This window comes from Scophthalmus maximus, chromosome 4 (genome assembly GCF_022379125.1).
Source record: "Scophthalmus maximus strain ysfricsl-2021 chromosome 4, ASM2237912v1, whole genome shotgun sequence".
In the NCBI taxonomy this organism is placed as follows: Eukaryota; Metazoa; Chordata; class Actinopteri; order Pleuronectiformes; family Scophthalmidae; genus Scophthalmus; species Scophthalmus maximus.
Window position 1 is genome coordinate 20838800 of NC_061518.1, and position 20319 is coordinate 20859118.

General features: G+C 41.5%; 1 protein-coding gene across 3 annotated transcripts; it reads right to left on the reverse strand.

The window, feature by feature from the left end:
* Positions 1-267: 267 nt before the first annotated feature.
* Positions 268-20297, reverse strand: cylda (cylindromatosis (turban tumor syndrome), a). 3 transcript variants are annotated; one of them, XM_035627647.2, is made up of 17 exons: positions 19007-20297; positions 17090-17632; positions 15630-15938; positions 13798-13903; positions 12821-12922; positions 12319-12435; positions 8190-8578; positions 6927-7092; positions 6685-6826; positions 6044-6166; positions 5611-5702; positions 5456-5522; positions 4987-5119; positions 4023-4131; positions 3661-3779; positions 3068-3284; positions 268-2589 (listed from the first exon to the last, which is right to left on the reverse strand). In XM_035627647.2, the coding sequence occupies exons 2-17, from the start codon at positions 17579-17581 to the stop codon at positions 2405-2407; spliced, it is 2868 nt and encodes a 955-aa protein (XP_035483540.1). In that variant the 5' UTR covers positions 17582-17632; positions 19007-20297; the 3' UTR covers positions 268-2404. The 3 variants fall into 3 exon arrangements, with proteins under 3 accessions (XP_035483540.1, XP_035483541.1, XP_035483542.1); XM_035627648.2 differs by lacking the exon at positions 12319-12435; XM_035627649.2 differs by lacking the exons at positions 12319-12435; positions 12821-12922.
* Between the last annotated feature and the right edge of the window lie 22 nt (positions 20298-20319).

Below are 20319 nucleotides of genomic sequence, written 5' to 3' on the forward strand. Positions count from 1 at the left end.
ACATTGTATGTAGAAAATTTGCATTTATTTGTCTTCAAATTTTATAATCACTCCAACCTTTTATTGTGTTTTATCAGAGCTTTTAATTATCCACTGTGTACTACATTTCCACTCACAGAAAGTGTGATATTGTATTGTCATATTTACCTTCTGTGCATGGTGGCTTCCCACCGCCATTGGTGTTGCTGTACCGTGGAAGTGAAATAACTGAATGAAAAGCGTCGTCAATATCGCTGAACCTGCCGAAAGAAAAGCCACACATGCTGGTTACCCTTCAAAATGGGCTTTATTTTTTGTTAACATTTACAGGAACATCACTGACATTAATTTTTCCACCCGTTACATACTGTATGTCTATACTGTACAGATGCAACAGAAAAAAAATCAAAATCAAAATCCCATGGTCTGTTCAAGGCTCCAGTCAGTGACGAGCTTCAGCAGTGCATCAAAACGAAGGGTCTTCCGTCTGAATCCCTGGGACAGTGGAAACAAACGGAACGAAACAGAAGTCGTCATCTGGAACCTAATTGATAAAACCCTTACACACCTATTTCATGCTCACAACTGAATCCATGATTAAGTTGCGATTTTGGAAAAATACATGATGCCAACATCTGGGGTTTGTGGATTTTATCCAGTTTAGTAGGATATATGGGGGGGAAAACAAAAAAAAACTACTTCACTTTCTCCATCCGTGGTATAATTGAACTTGAAGTATTCTGTAAAACTCGAATACAATGGAATCAAGCTTTTAATATTTTTAATTCTTTAAATACATATACATGGTGCCGCAAGGTTACCAGCCTTGTGCCACTTCATTTCCCGTCCTCTGTTCAACGCCACACTGTTCAACGTTTCACTATAAACATTCAGTAGTTGCTATGCGACAGCGTAAACTACAAAATCTCACTTCAATATACAGTGAAAGAGGACGAGGAGTACCCAGACCTTACAGTGTCTTCAACCCTGCGTCATTTTCTTAAAGAGGGACGACATGAGTTCGTAATAGGATTAGAATATAATAAATAATATCTGAACACAGTTCTTTAGTTATCGGGTGCTTGGCTGGACATCATGGCACGTCGCATTTTCATGAAAGGCAGCGAGAGTCAATGCGCGCTCCACTTCGCCCATAGGAAATTAGACCCGCCGCGACGGGCAGGGAAAAGGCTTCATAAACATAAAACTATAATTTAGATTTAGTCATCAAAACAACGCATCAGAGACTTAAAACACTGCATGTGAAATCCTTCACATCACACACACACACTCTTTGCTTCCAGTATTTCACCTCATTGACCCTATGAACGCACGGAGTGCTCCACCGAACGGCTTTACAACAGGAGCCATTGTACAAGTCTCCCTTCATGCATTTAGCTGGCATCTACTCTGCATCAGCAATGCAGCCCATTCTTTACAGCTACAGAGAAAGGGGCACATTTGTATTCTGTAACACAAAACTCGGATGTCTCCCGACCAACAAATTAGCGTTCGCCATGACTTCCGATAGGAGAGAGAAAAAAAAGAGCAAAAAACCTAAACCTTTCCTATAAGTCCACTTGGGGATAGAACAAAAGTGCAGCGTTGGTTGAGTGCGTATGCAGTCAAACGTGAGACTTTTACAATGGCTACATCTGTTTCTGCAGAACATGTACTGTAAGGACATTTTAACACAGAGCGTTGAAAAATGCAAACCGGTTCACAAAGAGCAGAGCGTTCTTAATGCAACTGCACAGTAGGTTCTACGCTGTTGATTTGACTACCTGGAGTGATCTATGCTACTAAGAGAGTTTACACGCATTTTTTAGGGCAGTACACACAAAGTTGGATGAGGAATTGTGCACTGGATTGCTTCCTGAACATGGCGTCGCTCGTCGTTTACAGTGATTAAGAATAGCAGGACTCCTGTTTTCTTAAGGTAAATGAGGTGGCCAAGGTTCTCCCACAAGCTTGTCTTGTTTTTGTCGCGTGCTTTGTCAGCCGCGACGTCGCGGACATGCCCCCCCCCCTCCCATCAACCATCTTCTTCTCCTTCCTCCCAGCAAAGGGAGGGAATCTTCATAAGGCCTGCTTCATCCTCCACCACCAATGCTCAGCTGTGAGTCATAGGGAAGCTACATAGGACTAGATGAAGAACACAACATTTGAACAAATGCACAGTGCAAATAGGCTTCTCCCACTTTCTTCCATCTCGCCCAACTTCCGGAGACGGGCAGGCGTAGAGGAGAGAAGGGGCGGTGCGGGTCAACCCCAGACAGCACCCCTGCCGGCAGGCAGTCTTTCTTTCTTTCTTTTAGTTTCTTTTTTTATTTTTGGTCTTTCTTGGAGTCTCCTGCCCTGGGGGGAGGGGAGTCTGTGTGGCTGGGGGCCAGGAATGGAGGGACAGGGGTTTGGGGAGAGGATTCTACTTGTACAGGCTCATGGTCGGGCTCTGGTACATGCACATGTAGGCATCGCACAGTAGGCGTCGCGCCTGGCCCTGGATGCTCTTGGGATCCAGAGCGTGCAGCTCCTCTGGGGTCATTTTCAGGTAGGTCTCCACCTCAGGACAGGGGGAAACCTGGGGGATGTTGAAGCCATTCTGCCCTCCTGCAGAGCCACATGTAGAGGCGTTAGAAATAATAACTTGTAGCGTCATAGTCTTGGCTATAAAGTATAAACTAATTATTGTCTAAGTCAAATCTTAGTGTCCTGGAAGATGCTAGTGGCAAACTAGTACATCACGTGTGTTTTACATTCACCCTTTCACTGTAATGTTTTACATAATAATTTCAAAGAGCAACTGAAGCTTAAACCATTCACGGTGGATCAATTAGTCCATCAACAAAAAATATACATCATTTTTTTCAACTCATCTACTGTGTACACTGCGAATCCAGGTTTGACAATATCACAAATCCTTAGTTTGGTTCTAAATTTAAACTGTTACTTAGAATGCATCGCTTAGAGTTAATCTTTTTACTGTAGTTGCAACATTTTCCCACATATATCCAGCAGAACATCTTCATTTCAAGGACCAGATTTATGTCATAAAGGACACAGCATTAAAAAAGGCCAGGAGACCCACCATCACGGTCTGCCATGCTATCAAAGAAGAGCCAGGCGGAATCTGCGCTGCCGTATTTGACGAAGGCCACGTAGTGACTGGTTTCGATGCACAGCACGGCGAACAGCTCCATCCTCTGACGGGGGAAACTGCCCTGCCGCACCGTGCCGTCCTGTAGCTCCTTGGGGACGGACAGTTTGCCGTGCCGATGGGTTTTCCTCCTTGGGTGGAGGTGAACCTAAAATCAGTGTGCCAGCAGAAACACCATCACACACACACTCTTTGTTACTGTGGCCTATAAATGGGCTCAACAAAATGTTTAAAAATTAAAACTTTAAATTAAGCATTTAGATTTTAGATTCATACAACATGATAGGCAAAAGAGATATGAATTCAATACTTTTTGAGTAAATGCAAAGACTATTTTACTAGAAAGAAATGAAAAGACCATGTGTTACAATTTACTGCTGGAGCCACTGTTCCGCAACTAAACGGCTGCATTGAAAAGGTACTATTCCTTTGGATTTGGCGCCACCAAGTGGATAATCCTGACACAGACTTTGCAAATTCTTTTTTGTTCAACTGGTGTTGCCACAACGCCCTCTGTTGTTTACCTGTGTATTGCACTTTTCGCAGAACTGTTTAATCTTGCCAGCGGTAATGTCCCCGTCCTCATAACAGTCCCGGCACTCGTAGAGAGCCAGGCCGCCGCAGATTCGACATTCCCTTGGAGCTGGATGATAAAGACACGTAGGTTTATTATTGGTGACATATCACACGCAAGTGTAGTTTTTCAGTTAAGAGCAGGTTTGAAAGCGAGGGGGAAAAAAAGGTTCCTTCATCTCAGCTGAGTCGCAGTGACAACTTTCACAAATGTCATTACAGAACGCCACACAGCTCTGAATTATCATTGATTGGCCAGAAGACAACCACACTCGCACACTGGAAACAAAATAAGATGTTGGCTACAACTCACTGTCTTCAAGAAGGTCTGTGATGTCTAACTCTAGCGAGGGGAAAATCTTGTTGAACATTTTAAAGTCCTTGCCAAAACGGGGCATCTGGATGATAAGGCAGGAGGGAGCCTGTGTGGGTGGAGGGGGACAGAGAAAGAGAGAACCGGAGTAGTCATCAACAAAGCAGCATGAACGTATCAGCAAAGCTCAGCAAACTGAAACCTGAAGCCAAGGGGTAGCCAGACACGTACTTGATGTCCATCACATTACAAAAACTGAACAACTAAATCTTTAAAAGTACGTAAAGATAACAACCAACCTACATTCTTTATTTTTTATTTTTTAAATAAAAGGATGATCAAATATAAGGAAATTAAAATATTAAATTCTGAATACAAGGATCACAGCTCACGGCATTTTCTTCTCACAATCCTCATTTAACAGCCAAAAGATTCACTCGATTTTGATAAAAAAATTAAAGGATAATACTCAATATACAATTGTATTCAAAACAAAATAAAACACCTATGTACTAATAAAAATTACATATGTAGTTATGCCACATGTCTTTCAATAACCATTAATTCTCACAAGGTGGAGACAATCCTATACTACAGTGTTATTTTACACACATGTACTATCAGATTAATTAAGAGGTGTATGATTGATCTTTTTTTTTTTCACTAAGCCATTCATAAGTGCACCATAAATTACGAAATAAGATTTAATATTTTCTAAATCTGAATCCTCACACTCTGCCTTTGTTGGATTAACAAGGCCATGTTTTGAATGCTAATTAATCTCCTAAACTTTCAAAAAAACCTGTACCTACACTACAACAGTATAAGATATGAGATGTTGTTGGAATCTATGAGGTGGGAATGACTGTACCAAACCAGCACAGTCTGACCAAATCCAGACACGGCAGCATACGACCAAACCTTGTACTTGCTGACCTGGTAATTAAATCAAAATGAAAGTCACCTCTGCAAACTTCAGGTCACTGTTGATGAAGGACCACTCCAGGAGCTGCTGGATAGTGGGAACTCCCACCTTGTCCTTCTTGTCCATGAATATCTGGTAAAAGTAACAGTCCTGGACCTTCTGTCCGGCCGACCTGGAGAGTTTGATTCACATTGTCAATTTTCACGGGACAAAACTAACAGAATATCAAATGGACGTTATTTTCACAATCAATACAGTTTATTCAATTAGGAAAATCATATTTTGCTTTTTTTCACCATCTGGTAGTTTGACATTCAACAACTTGAAATTTGTTGACGTAAGTTTTTGTATCAGCTTTATTCTCTCTCGGATGAACTGTTAAGACAGATATCCACCAGCCTCTGATTTCAATGCTGATCAATTTTATCAAAACATTTCACACTGAAGCAAGGCACTCAATTTGGCCAAAGAGATTTTGGATTTCTTTTAAAGGAGGACTGGTCCTTACCTTAGCCTGAGCAGCGGATCCACCCTCAGTATGTGATGGAACAGGATGTTGAGGAACTCCTCAGGATCTACAGCACAAGATTTGCACTTTAACATTAAAATAATCATCGACATCAATGAGACATTATTGAAAGACAAGCTGTGTCCTTCTCCTACCTTTCTCTTCAGAGGTAAACCCAGAGGCAGCTTCGACTTTCTCCAGTATCCTCCGTAGCTTCATCACTTTCGTAGCACACACGTACCCATGTCTGGTGGACAAAGGCAGAGTAAGTTACAATGCTAGCTGATTAGCCAAGTATGCTATAGTGACTTTAGATTTGCCAGTACACTTGTGTGCATTCAGGAGTTAATGGACTTGATAATAGCAATAAAATCCCAGATTCAAAAACATGTGTTTGAGTTTAAATCATGTGTGAGCTTTGATTTAAAAGTTGTATGAAATCTTCAGCATGCTACTCTAGAAGAGACGCTTTGAGCTTATCATAAAAAATAAAAAACAAGTCAAAACCTGTATGTGTGTGCTGTACTGTGGGTTTCAATGTCAAAAACCTGCGACACAGTATGCATGGAATTAAGCACCTCGACTTACATTCGCAGAGGGTTGACGATCTCTGTGCGTAACAGCTCTTGGGTCTCTCTGTAATACTCAACATCGGTCTTTGATCGTGGTCTCAGCAGAACTGTGTCCAGAACAGAACTGAAGGAAAAAAGACTGCAGGGCAGAGGGATTCAAATTAATGCATCTGTTATCTAGTTTACACAAAGTAACTCATGGTTAAACTGTATCACTGGGCTGATAGTCACTGATAGTCAAAAACTGATATTATATTAATAGTCATTCGTAAACAATCATGTGATGAATGCTCAATTGCATTTGTAACAACTGTGTAGTAATTTGGAAAAAGACTTTCTATGTGAAAGTCGGATACTGAATTTGCTTTTTTTACTGGAGCTGAAACTCTAATTTTAAGGGATCTCTTGTAGTTCGGGATGACTGCTTTGTTCAAAGGCCCGTTGGCAGTGTTGGCAGAAACCTCTGCTAACAGCTGGAATAACCCCGGCTGTCAGGGTTAAAACAGTTTACTAATAAGGCTCTGCCTCTGGGCAAACACAGCAACCGCCGGTTGAGGAAGCACCATACAGTCAATCAATATGATGGCAGGCGTTAATATAAAACGGCATACGCTGTAGCGGATTAAGTATTTAATGTGAGAATAAAAGAGTGCAGACCAGAAAAGAGTTGAATCCAGGTAGCAAGAGTTGTAGTGGCCCTGGATGCCTTTCTTTTTCCCCACCATGACGTCCAGACCATCGTTCTCTGTGCGGGGAGGCGTGTTCTCATGTACTACCTCACTCAGGTAACCCCCAAATGCTGCATGAACCAACAAAGTACAAGTGTAATCACAAAGCATTTTGGATGCAATAGTTAATTTGGTGCCTTTAATAAACTCATACTCCTCGTACTGACTCACCAATAGAGTTGCACCTCTCTATGGGATTGGAGGAGTGGTGCAGGGACGGGAAGCGGGAGTCGGGCCGGCAGCACTTGAGCTTCACAAACAAGGCTTTTTTGGGTGGGCAGGTGAAATACCGCGTGCCTTTGAAGGTGCCATCAGTGCAACCTGGACACTCTTCTTCCTGGAAGAGAAGGTCAAGGTCTGGTCATCCAATCACTGACTGGTGCTGCCGGTGTATACAATATCAAAACATGGCCTTTCATTTATTCTGCCTTAGGCTGCCCTTATGACCGCCTGATCAGGTATCAGGTATTTTGAAACTGAATATGTTTGCCAATTTCATAAGCAGTAAGTGGCTGTTTGGTGACAAATGTGATATTTTACTTTACTCAGACCTTCTGCTTACAGCAGCATTGTGTTTGAAAGAAAATGTGCTTATTTTATATTCTTGTTCTTGTTCTTTTTATAAGGTGCAATGACTTCATCGAGTCTTTACCACAAGGTTGGCCACCAACAGATCCATGAAGTCGCTGTGTCAAGAAATAGTCAGGTATTAAGCCCCCTATAAAATCACAATTTGTCATTTGCATTATTTGTTTTTTGTACAGATTAAGCTACTAATATTAAGAAAGGACAGTGTTTCCCCCGTGTCCAGTCTTTATGCTAACCTGAGGTTATCAGCTGCTGGCTTTAGCTTTATACTATCCAAAAATATCAAACTATCCTTTAACAAAATGTTCTTTAACTGAATCAAACAAAAAGGTGATGAATTAGTTTTTGTGGGACAGTTAAGGTGTATTATGTTAACAGGAGTCAACAAAATGACAAGATAAATGGAAAAGTGTGACACTTTTATCCAATTATGTGACAAGTATTATTTTTAAGCACCTAGATTTTTCCAAACACTTCCCAGATGGTTCTGGGTAACAAACTATCTGGCACATCAAGTTAGCATTCAGAAACGTATTAAGTTAATATCAATAACTGAGGGAAGGCTGGGATGATGGGTGTTATGCGAGTTAAACACTCTTTAAAAGGCTAAATCAATCTGGAGCAGAACAGTTAACATGAAGAGTAAGAGAGGGTACACCAGTGCCTCAGTGTCACAACACATTACATTTGATATAAGTTTACTAATGATGTTTTGTAACAGACCGTCTCCTGGACTATGTCTATGTCATTTGTCACACCAGTATCATTCACTATCTGTGATATTTTCCCCAAGTGATACTGAAATCTAAATCTAACTTCTAACTTTAGACTCTTGAGTTGTCTCACCAGCTCCAGCCCAGCTAGAGGCTCCGGCAGGCCAGGAGGCAGACCCACCCAGCGAATGACACCGCACAGAGGGGGGTTCTCCTTCACCTCCACCAGAGAGCCCACCTCCAGGCCCGGCTGCCCACGAGGAGGTGTCGGAGGTCGCGGCGAGGGAGGTGCAGCAGGCGACGGGGGCTCGGGCTGCTCTCCCATCACCGACTGGACGGAGAGGGAAAGAGGCCCATGGCTCATGCTGTCAATGGGGCCGGTCTTACGGTTCAGGCTAAAGGGCAGAGAGTGGAACTTGTTGTCACTGGACAACGAGGCAGGGGGTGGGGCTCTGGATGGTGGGGAGGACTGGTTGAAGTCGGGGGGCGTGTCAGTGAGTGACTTGGCGGGGTCCTCCCCAACTGCAGGAGAGAAACCACAAACCAAACTTAATCTCAATTGTACAATATAAAACACATTATTATGCAGACTGTTTACCAGTGTAGACAAGATCCCTAATTAAAGGGGCAGTAAGCATTCTGGAGAAAGCTTGTTTCTCTATTTGGTGTTGTGTATTTAGTGCTCTGGCCGGGCCACTAACCCGGGTCCTCCGGTATGGGGGAGAGACTAACCAATAGGCAAAACTGCAGGGTGTATTGCCTGAGAATCGCTTACTGCCCTTTTAACTCACCTCTTCTGGTTCAAAGTGTGTTGCAGAGTGACCAACAAAAACAAGATTGTAGCTGATGTGGAGTTACTCTTTAAGCCGCACACGTGCTTTACAGATACACAAAAATCCAAATAGTCAGAGACCACAACTCTCATATATGTCAGTATGAGAGTTGAATTCTCCTAAACAATTTAAATTCTTATCAACATTATTGTATTTTCACACTTGGCCAGATATTTTCTTGTAAATACCAGGGCATATTCCTCTTGTAAGGTCCAAAATTTGTTCTATATTCTAGCATATTATGTCCATTTCTCAATTGACACAAAATGGCAATTATTTGGTGGTATAACAAATTCTTCTGAGGTATTACAACCAGAAACTTCATCTTATTGCTGAGACACAGCAATATCAGGATTACTACAAAAAGAAGTCAGAGCATTCTATAGACATATAAAAAATATATTTGCCTAAGACTGATCTGCAGTTGTGGCAGAGCGTCTATTTTATATTTAAGGAGAACAAAATACAACCAGGGAATCTGTGATAGTGTTTACTGTGAAGTAATTGCTGCTGAATCACTGATCAGCACTATACACTAGTCCACAAGAGCTGATTCACAGCTTGGACCGATTCCCATGTATAAAAAAATATTGATATTTCTGGAAGGATAAAGTTTTCCGCCTGGACTCAAGTTTCTGGTTTAAGTGTTAAAATACCCTTAGTGGAGGTGTGATGTCTGGGGTGCCGACTCATTTTCCCATCTGATGCAGTTCTGGAATATGCTTCAATATAATTTTCAGCTGACACACCAATGTAACTAAAAGGTCTTTCAATTTTTGTAGAGCATCAAATTGCTCTGTGGAACGTGTCACAAGTTTCAAACCACTGATCATTCAATTTAAAACAATAACTACAAGTTTTTGCATCAGATCAGTTGAGTCGATACACCTCCAAGCTAAAAACTGGAGAATTTTTGCTGTGCCATGTGCATTGTATATTTTGGACTCATTAAGAAAAAGACACTTCTTTGACTAGGGTTTGATTTTTGTGCAAGTTCTTGGGAACTTGACATGTCATCCTTAGCAGTGAGAGGTCACTAAAATTATGTCCCTCCGGTTTTCACTGTATTAACAGATTCTAGTCAGATGCACGTTTCTGCTTCTTCTCTACTGTTGAAATTGAAATTGAAGATTTCACAGACATCGTCACCTCAGACACCTACACATAATCATAGCATTTTCTTTTTGTATGTATGTGGTCTCTGAAGTCTGACTTTCGGAAAAGATCACAGGCACCGACTAAACTGTCTGTCTGTATTCATCTTTGAAGTTGTTTATCCAGACAGAGTTATTGGGAAAGGTGAGCTGGTCCTTCACTGAACAAACTACATAGGTTTGTAGTTTTGTCGGCTGATATGACAGAAGTTAGAGCACCCCAAACCTCAACCATACCCAAAATTCAGATACATACGTACAGAAAATACAGATAATTCAAAATACAGACAGTGACCCTGAGGAATATGAAAGTGATTATACATGCACAGGATGAGTAAGCAGTTGTGAAAACAGCAGTCAGGCATTTATGACTTACCCCTGCACATTTCTGCAGTTTGTGTTAATATACTATTGCAGGCACACAGGTGTTTAATTTTGCTTTAGCAGATGGTAACACCAAAATCATAACCTCCCCTTTATGTTCATATATTTTTTCTTGTTTTGGGATGTCTTCAGTTTTTTGCAGAAAAGTATTCGCCTTGGTGAATGATTTGTTCATCCATAATGATAACATAAAGCTTATCGTCAATGTGACCATTGTCAACAGAGAGGAACATCCAGACGGCTACATGCGTGTAAAACACCCTCCGTCATAATCTGCCTCGAAACTGCAAAAGATGCTTTTTAAAAAGTTTAAAAGCAAAACAATTCTTCACAACTGACACTTTTGGTGATGACATGGGCAGTGGAATTTCATCAACAAAACAAACTTGTGTCCCTACACCAATGAAAACACAAAAACAATGACAAAATGTGCTGACTGAATCAGTCAGTCAGGCCTAACACCAGAAACAAAGGCTTTTACTAATGCTTTGGCCTGCAAATAGCATTACACAGATTTATATAGATTTATTATATTATATATTTTAATTGCATCTGAAGCCAAAACAAGACAACAGCCAGTTATAACAAGTCCTTTGCAGCACTGAGCATCACTGAAAGCCTTATGCAACACCAAATACTCCATGCAGGTGGGACGGGACACTGAAAAGGTGATGAAAGACGAGACTAGTGGAGAGGTCTTTATAGCAAGCTACTGCAACAAACTACTGTCTGTTGTTTTCTCTCTTTTCCTCTTTTTTATATATATATATATATATAAATATATGTATCCAAACTTGTTGTAACTTCCTGTTGTTACCAGAATCTTATAGCAACTGCGTGTACAGTTATTACAGAGTGTAACCTCCATATACTGTAAATTTTGAAGGAAACTCAGATTCTCCCACTTGAATCTTTATGACTCAAGGTTTCTTATGATCATGAGAGTACAATTAGAATTCTACAATAAGCTGACGCTTTTTTCCTGAAGCCATTTAGTCATCTATCTTACGGACAAAATAGCCATCAGAGTCGATGTGGTGGCCTATCAATATGCAGGTGTGTCTCAGGTTTCTATGGCTACAAGTTGATTTATTTGTCTGTTTATTTTGTTTTACAAACCTTGAGAAGCAACCAGCCCAACCACACAAATCTCCTACATTGTTGTATGTCTTGAGCTTAATGTCAAATATATCAACAGTGGTTGTTCAAGATGCCTATATTCAAAATTACAAAAAAATATCAAGACCAATAATGCCTGGAATTCATCCAAAATGTTGTCTATTGTGTATCCTACTGAAAACTATTTTTGTTCATGGATCAGATGAGTTGTGTTGGTGGTATTTCTTCAGCTGACTACCACTGTTTCATTGCTCTACTCCAAAAATATCTTAAAGAAGCAATCGCTTCGTATATAAATGATGATGACGTTTAAGAATAACTTTCTCAGTTATGCGATATTAGAAAACCTCATTATTGTCACTTTTTTATTTCACAATTATGAGAAACCGTTACTCACACAATAGGAATAATAATAATGAGGGTAATAGTAAAACTGACATGATCACTTAAAATATTATGTTCCAGTGTGTTTTTAGGTGGGAGAAACAGGTTCCCACACACAACTGTACCAATTATTAACTATCTCGACTGTATTGTATGCTACTTTTAGAGGACACGTCTATTTAGAGCAACCCACAGTGCTGGAGTTTGTGTTTTTTAGCACAGGGGGTGCCCCAGAGGAAACAGAGCCCCTGATCCCGCTAGTGTAAATGTATTAAAATTACACAGCACCAATAAATGTGTGCCTGAGTGAAACCAATTAGTAGGTAGCTTGATGTGAACAGGAGCTTGCCGGTAAGATGGTTGGCGTCCCACGATCCCCATGTTTTACCTTCATCAATGTACCATGTGCTTTTGGATTTGGACTGGGCTGGGGGATCAACAGAGCTGCCATTTAAAGTATAGTAAAATTCAGACTTGCTTCTACTGCCACAGTGATGACCTAATCCTGTAAATAACACAAGTGCATAACAGTGTGACAGTTTGAACAGCAGACCAAGAGGAGAATAAAGAGGTAGAAACCTTAAAGAAAAATATCAATTAATCAGCAAATGAAGGGAGTTTTATCCAAAAAACGGAGTCATAAGAAAATACAACAATAAGGCTGGTAATACATCACAAGTATTTCTTATTAGTTCGTTAGTTAGTTAGTTATTAATATCATTTTAAAGGGACTCAGTAAAATATTTTTTTCGCTTTCCCTGGCTAAAATTATTTTGAGGGTATGAAGAATCACAACCCGACAATTTGATTGAATGCCCCTTTTTGGAGTTATCGTTACACCATATTGTGTGCATGTCTGTTCGGTTTGTATCACAACAACAGTGCAGTACCTTTGCTCTTTGGTTTGCTTTGGCCAGAGGACAACTTGTCACTGTTGGTGCCTCTGGGGGCAAAACTGTGCTTTTGCAGCCTTTGGTCCTGCATGGAATATTCTGAACAGCCCAGAAACACATCAACATTAGAGACACAACAACCTTCTCTGTCCAACTTGAAAATACCATGCACCAAATGTATGCCACAGCCCACATGCAAAGCATTCAGTTTACATTGGCCCCCTAAATGTGTCGCTGTAAACAGAGTAGCAAAAGCATACCAAAATAAACAATTATCATATTTTGCAAAAGAGATGATTGATTAACATTGATTAACAGTGTCAGAGACTTTGTTTGAATTTCCTTAGCTAAAGGAAGGCTACTCTTTTGTTTGACACTGCAGTTGAAGTAATGCGCCATGTGGAATAGTGTGTTATAAAGTAATAATTTGGCCCACAACATTTAGCCTTTACTGCAAGTCAGTTCACATGTGCGTACACAAAGTTTTCTTGCCTCTCACTTAGCAAACAGGCTGACAGTCACAAAGGACGACTTTAACTATCCAACTACACAATCATGACTAATTACGAACCGATGACTTATGAATGTTTTTGGGGGGTAGATTTTAAAGTAGCTCTACTATGTGACAGCATATACTTGGTGAAACCCATCAAGAGGGTGAGAAAGAAAGGGGTTGTTCGAAAAGAGAGATGAGAAATTTGCAAAATTAACAATAGTTGGAGCTGGAGGCGGCAGCAGCGCACATAAACATATCAATATGCCAATGGGTAGAACAAAGAGCCCGAGTATCTCACTTGACTTTCAAAAACAAGTGAGCCATCAACACAAAAGGCTCTCTGTTTCCGCTGTGAGCAAAACACAAACTCAGAACGCTCAGAAGGGGCTCGGTGCTGGTCCGAGAGACGGACAGCTGAATATTTTCAGTGAGGTTTGACAACATACACATGGTACAACAACGGCAACAAATGACTCACCTGGCATTACGTCACAGATGGGGACAAGTCGAGTGTGTTCCAAACTGGCAAAATTACATAGCAGCTTCCCATCGATCACACCATCCCAGTCCCCGATAGGATTGTCCTGAAAGTGTTGGAGACATAAGAAGCTTATAACCCTCTCAGGCGCTCTTCATCTCTGTAAAACTGGATTCAACCTGGTTGCCACACGTGCTTCTTTCCCTTAGTATCTTCTTGGTGGTTAATCAGGTCTATTGTCTTATCGCTCCATCTAAAAATAATGCTTAAGCTTGATCCTGTGTATTGTGATGATCCAAGTGCTCATTTCATCTTCTCCACCTAAACAACAGATCTTCGAGCTCAAGTCCTACCACCAAAAGGCTCCGTTTTCCTCTGCGAGCGCGAGCAAACAATTCCTCTTTAGTTCGGAATCCAGGATCCTGCTCCAGCGGGATAGTCTTAAGAAAAGCATGAGGCCAGTGCCACCTGCTAAAGAAGGCAGGGCGAGGCTGGACGCAGAATGAGGCAGAGCAGTGGGCTCTCCTCAGCAGCCTGCTGGCCCCTTGCCACGCTGTTGGGTCATACAGCACTAAGTCTTTACCTCACTCCCCGCGTGACTGCCTTGCCTTTGTGTGGGTGGCTCAGATGCACTGAGTGGGCTGCTGCTGCTGCTGCTGCTGCTGTTGTTGTTGGTGCTGCTACTAACGATCAGCAGTCAAATGCCTCAGTTATGTGTTTCAATCTCTCCATGACTACAATACCACTCCCGCCTGACAACAGTAGTCATAGATACCAGCTACTGTGATCCCAGGCAACAAGACAACGTTTTCCATCACCTTATGACTCCAAAAAAACTGTCATGACAGAAAACCTGGGATCCACACTAACTCCAACAAATTGACTTTATAAAATCAATCTGTGACTTCCTGCATGTTTGCTGTTCTCCACCGAGATGACGATAAGTTCAAACTACAGCACAGGTGGGAGAACTTTGCTAAACACCATTGTAAAAGAGATGGAATGAAACACGTAAGAAGCAAGGGATCGTGTACTGCAGATTTTGCAATATTTGAGCAAGTTTGCCTTTCTTTATTGCTTTCTTTTATGGATTTGGGTTTGAACCCATTTAACTTGCACTGTCAGCCAGCAACCTGTTCCCTAAAGCAACGACACTGAATCGTAGAGCATAGACAGAACTACCACGACATAAAATTCTGTCTAACAATAAAAAGTTACATAATTTTAATTTTAATTTTAAAAATTATAATTTGCTAAAAGACAAAACCTTAAATGCCAGGGAGAAGCACAGAATTGAAAGGGAACTATTTTAAATCTAAGTGAAATGTTGTTGACGTTTTGGGAAATGCAACGTGTCTCTTAGCTGAGCTACCCAGCTGCTGGGAGACATAAAGGTGGCATCCATCTTATCATCTAAACCTTTTACAAAATGATAATGATGAGGTTGTCTTTTCAGGGAAGTTAGTCCTTATGTCAGGATACATATGATTTGCGGCCCAATTAACCAGATTCTTTTTTTATTGGAGATTCTTTTATGTTTTCGCTGTATGATGAAATTGTGAAAATGTTAAACAAAAAAATTCCCATGATGATCAAACTGATTGATTTGTCCAAGCAGAAATATATAGTATATATGGTATTCAAGTTATGTTTTTATGAAAGAGAAAAACAGCACAATCGCATATTTGAAAAGCTTGAAAACAAATGCTAGATTTTACATTCATTTCTGTCAAAACTATTTCACCATTTACTATGTGGTCTTGAATCTGTCTAGAAATACAGTGGTGGGTACAATAAAACTACCTTCTGGGTGTACAGAGAGCCTTACTTACCATGTCAACTCCCACATAGTAGCCCAGGCTCTCATTTCCTGGCAGCAGGTCACAAAAAATGATGGTGCCTCTCTCTGGCCCGTCCCTGGTCTGCACCAGGACCCTGGAGTTCACCTCCAGCGGAGGGAAGTCCTGGTCCTCCACTAGATTGACATGGTCCACCTCCAGCTCGCCCGTGCCGTCATCATCATCATCCTCCCAAAGTTCAAGTTTATCCAGGGCCACAAACACGCCGCATTCATCCTCGCAGCGGAAAAGTTGGCGGCCCTGGTAGGAGCCCTCCGTGAAGCCTTGGCCCCTGCCCTCCTCCTGGGAGAAGGAAGGGAGGCAAAACAGGAGTAAAAAAAGATGGCCGACTTATTGTCATAACAAGGAGGGCACGTAGGGGAGCTGCTTGCTCAGCATTCAGTGAAGGGAGGTTGACACCATAGGGCTGCGAGAGCTTCTGTGATCGATTACAGCAGCAGGAACACAAGTTGTTTTACTGTGATGATAAAGACATTAAAAAAGATCTTGCATGCTACAACATGTTCTCATATAGTGCTTCCTTTTGTCAGATTCAGGCTGTAGATAATAAAAAAGCACCAAATCCCTATAATTATTGGCGTATACTAGCAGAACTAACAAAGTGATCTCTATTTGGTAAGGGGCATAAAATCTAATTTGGTCTGATGCTAATGTGCAAACTCAGAGGCCTTTATACTGTTTGAATTCTTGAGCTCCATCAGCCCCCTCAAGAAGACTACAGCCGGACTCAGTCGAATAAAAACAACATTGTGCTGCAATAAGCAATCCTTTGTATTTTGTCACTTACTGTACATACGGCACAGAATGAATAGCATGACATTTAATAATCTGATTTAGTGTTGAGATTGAAGGAGTAGTTAACACAAACATGAAAATGCTGTCATTATCTGCTTGCACTTGCGTCAGTTAAAACCATGCAGCCAAATTATGACATCATTTAAAAATGTTTCTTGGGTAATACAAAATCAGAAAGCTCTGAAAAAGGAGTTCTGCTGCAGCTGCTTCTTTTGTTCTGAAAGTTTGTGACAGATAGTTTTTTTTTCTAGTTCTTCAATAATCTGATCTGTGCCATTAATAAACGCTTTTGTATAAACATTGATTTACTGCCAAAGTGGTGTGTTTAACTTTTGGTTCCACTACAGCCCCTGTTGTTTTCAAGCTGTGGTATTAAAGGAAAGTGAAACAAATTTTGTTATGTTTTTCATTTAATTGTGTTAAAAGACAAACCTGAATCAGTTAGAAATATCATACATTTCCAAATGTATAAAAAGAAAATCTGTCCCTGTGAAACTTAATCAGATCTTTTGATTTTTGAGAAACACAGTAAATAGTTCTGTTACAGTGAAATTCTCATGCACAATGAACACAGAGGAAACACAAAATAAGCATCTACTTCCAGGAGAAAGAGAGAAAAATAACTCAAGCGTTCTCACCAGCAGCTCGACTCCGAACCAGATTCCAGAGAGGGCCCTGTCAGGGAGCAGCGAGCCCTTGAAGCGGACCACACCGGGCAGAGGTTCGTCCCCAGAGCGTAACTGGACGCGCACCTTGGAGCCACAGTCAATATCACAGCAGCGCGCTAGCCGTGAGTTGTTGCAGAGCAGGGCATATCTCTCCTCGCAGTTGGTAATGGGGAACAGTAGCTCAGCCAGCTTCTCGTCCAGTTCCTGGACATCCCGCTCGTCCAGACTCAGCACCACGTTGGTCTGGTCCAAAATGCGGAGACTTTTCTTGCCTTTGCACGTGGGCAATGTTCGGCCCAGGCTGTTACGTTCCTGGCAGGCTTGACCGAGACTGCCACGGGGGATCCTCAGGGTCTTCTGGGGAGGTTTCTCCACCGTACACTCCTTCACGACCATGTAGAAGCGCCAGTCCTCCCTGAAGCCCCCACTGGGCTTCTCCTGGCTCCACAGCACAGAGCTCATGGCTGCATGCTAGGCAAGAGGTTCAACATCAAGGCAAGCTTGACCTGTGATCTGTGGTAAAGAATAACACATATAACCATCTCTAAAAAACTATTTATTCCAACCCACTTTGTGCCACAACATCAATAGACAGGAGCAATTGAAATGATAAAAGCAAGAGTGGATCCCTGAAAGTTTGTAACCATAGATTCATTTTTACAATGTTAAGTAATTTTAATCAGACTTAGTCAAAAGACAATTAATCTAAATGGTTTTCCACTGTGGTTCTTCAATCTGTTATAAGACAAACCAACAAATATACTCAACAGCACACAAACTATATGACTGCACATAGAGTATATAGACATGGGGGGGTTTTTTTAAGAACACTTTAGTGCTCTCTGGTTGTGAACACAAAACACAATGGATATAAAAAGCAGCAGATAAATTTTAAATAAAGGATTACTGTAACTCTAAATACAGTACACAGATGGCGTGTTTGTTACATGTTTCTTTTATCTAAAAGCAGACTTGGGCATAAAAAACTGAAAGTAGTTACGGCAATCAGTTGTAAATGGATGGCTGACGAGTCATAATAATAAACGACTAAGCCCGACCGAACATTAGATGAATCCCATGGACTCTTTATAAGTCTTAATATAGATTTTGATAAGAACATTTGAACTGCATTATGACAAGGGATAATGAATAATGGAAAAAGGGTGACTTCAGTAATGATACAGCCATCCCTGTGCAGTATCTGTGTTTACAGCGGGTACTCGTATAGGATGACTTGTATCTGCTGATTTGAATATTCTAAAAATTGACGACCAGCAGACTGTTGAGTTTTTCTGGCACGCACGCACACACACACCTACAGACACACACACACACACACACGCACGCACGCACCCACACACACACACACACGCACACACCCACACACACAGACACACACACACAATGGAAGATTGGAACCAGACCAATGGATTTCCCCTGATGACACCCCAGATATGATGATCAATCACCTGACAGTCAAGTCAAGAACTCATATAACCCGTCAATTAGTTCAGGCATGACAGCGGAAGCTGGTTTACCACGTTACCTCGGTTGGTAAAGACGCAACTAGAAAATTGAAGGTAATTCTAACCTGACGGTGACACGGGCCAGCGCTTAACCCCATTCGACACATATCAGTCACACACACACACACAGAGACGTGATCACAGTTGTGTTTAACTCCGCCGTCGGCGTCACTCACAGCAACATCGTGCCTCGTTTGTTTTTAAGAGAACATTTTCCCTGACAACCGGAGCAGCAGCGTGCCATCACCAGGCAGGGGCTGTCAATCACAGGCCCTTTAAGAGAGGGGGAAGTAGCCAACGTGCCGCGGTCTTAAAACATGCCACTAACAGTATCCGGGCGAACGACGTCCCCCTCCCTTACCTTGATACGCGTCACCCTCGGTTACAGGCTGCCGGCGACGGTCATGTTTGAAGTGGTCACCCCGGTCAGACGCAGGCCTTTCGAAAACGAGCTGGGTTCCTCCCGTGGATGCCCGTTAACCTCTGATTAGCTAGATGGCTAGCTAATGCTAGCGCACACTGAGCAGCCGAGTATCACGCTAAAGTCAGCCCGGCGAGCTGCTCGACGGCAAGCAGGCGGGCAGTGGACCGCCACCCCCCACGGTGCGCTGGCAGCATTCAGCTCAATCTGCGTTCTCCATGGGGAAAAGACGTGAAGACGACACAGTGTGCCGCTACAGCTATGAGATGTATTATTTACAGGAGACCACCCGACCAAACTTAAATGCATGACGTCATTGCCCGTCGCTGACAGGCATTGGTCACGCTCTTCGTTCTCGAGCGCCCATTGGTTGTTCCTTGTGTCTGTACAAACGCCCCGCTCTGTGGGGGTTTCCCATGAATGGCAGAGCACGTAGTTTGGTTGGAGTGTGGCTAGTTGGGCAGATGAGAGCAGAGGATGCTGTGAATATTTACTTCTATAAAAGAGGTAACACTAAATTATGAATATACTCGTTACCTTCAAAAGGTCGGGGCTCTAAATGTAATTGATTTAGTTCTAGATTTGTGTTATTATCTGCAGCATGTATTTGGAATCAAACGTAAAAGTGTTCAAAATGCAGAATAGTCCCCCTTTCCGGGGTTAAAGATGTGGTATGTGTTATGTAATTGTATTATTATTATTAGTTTAGATGTTTTCCTACTGTATGCACAAGACAGTTCCATGTTGCAGTTGGTCAATGAGGAGCTGTTTACCACTGTTTATATACTGTTGGGAGGTTCACAAATGTCGAATTCTTTTTAAAATAATCATGCTGGGGATTCTTTTTTTTTCAATCAGAGCCTGACCGATTCATCTGTTGGTCAATAAACCAATGTGTCCTGGTTTAAAAACATTAATTTTATGAAATAAACAATAAAGAAAAGATGTGCATTATGTTTATTGCATTTAAAATAAATTAAATTGAAGTTAAGTTAATTAAAGTTTTACATATTTTGTTGTATTTGTGTTTTCTTTTCATTTAAACTTTATTAATGTTTATCGCTCAACTGTAAAACATCAAGGCTCAATCACATTTCTTTGTCATAAGGGTTCAATAAAGGAATCATTGGCAAATTTTGTCTGATATATGAGCAGACAATTTTTTTTACTCCCTAATATCGGTAGCCTGGGACCCAGAGGAATTATAAGCCAGGCTATAATTTCGGTATTGCCCCGAAAACGGTCCAGCTCTC

What these genes read in the sequence shown, in the direction of transcription:
- cylda (XM_035627647.2), bottom strand. Translation starts at nt 17,581, where the DNA reads ATGAGCTCTGTGCTGTGGAGCCAGGAGAAGCCCAGTGGGGGCTTCAGG. An exon ending in AGAGAGGTGCAACTCTATTG is followed by an intron (nt 6,827 to 6,926) that starts GTGAGTCAGTAC and finishes TGGTTCATGCAG; the next exon opens with CATTTGGGGGTTACCTGAGT. An exon ending in CTGGATTCAACTCTTTTCTG is followed by an intron (nt 6,167 to 6,684) that starts GTCTGCACTCTT and finishes TCTGCCCTGCAG; the next exon opens with TCTTTTTTCCTTCAGTTCTG.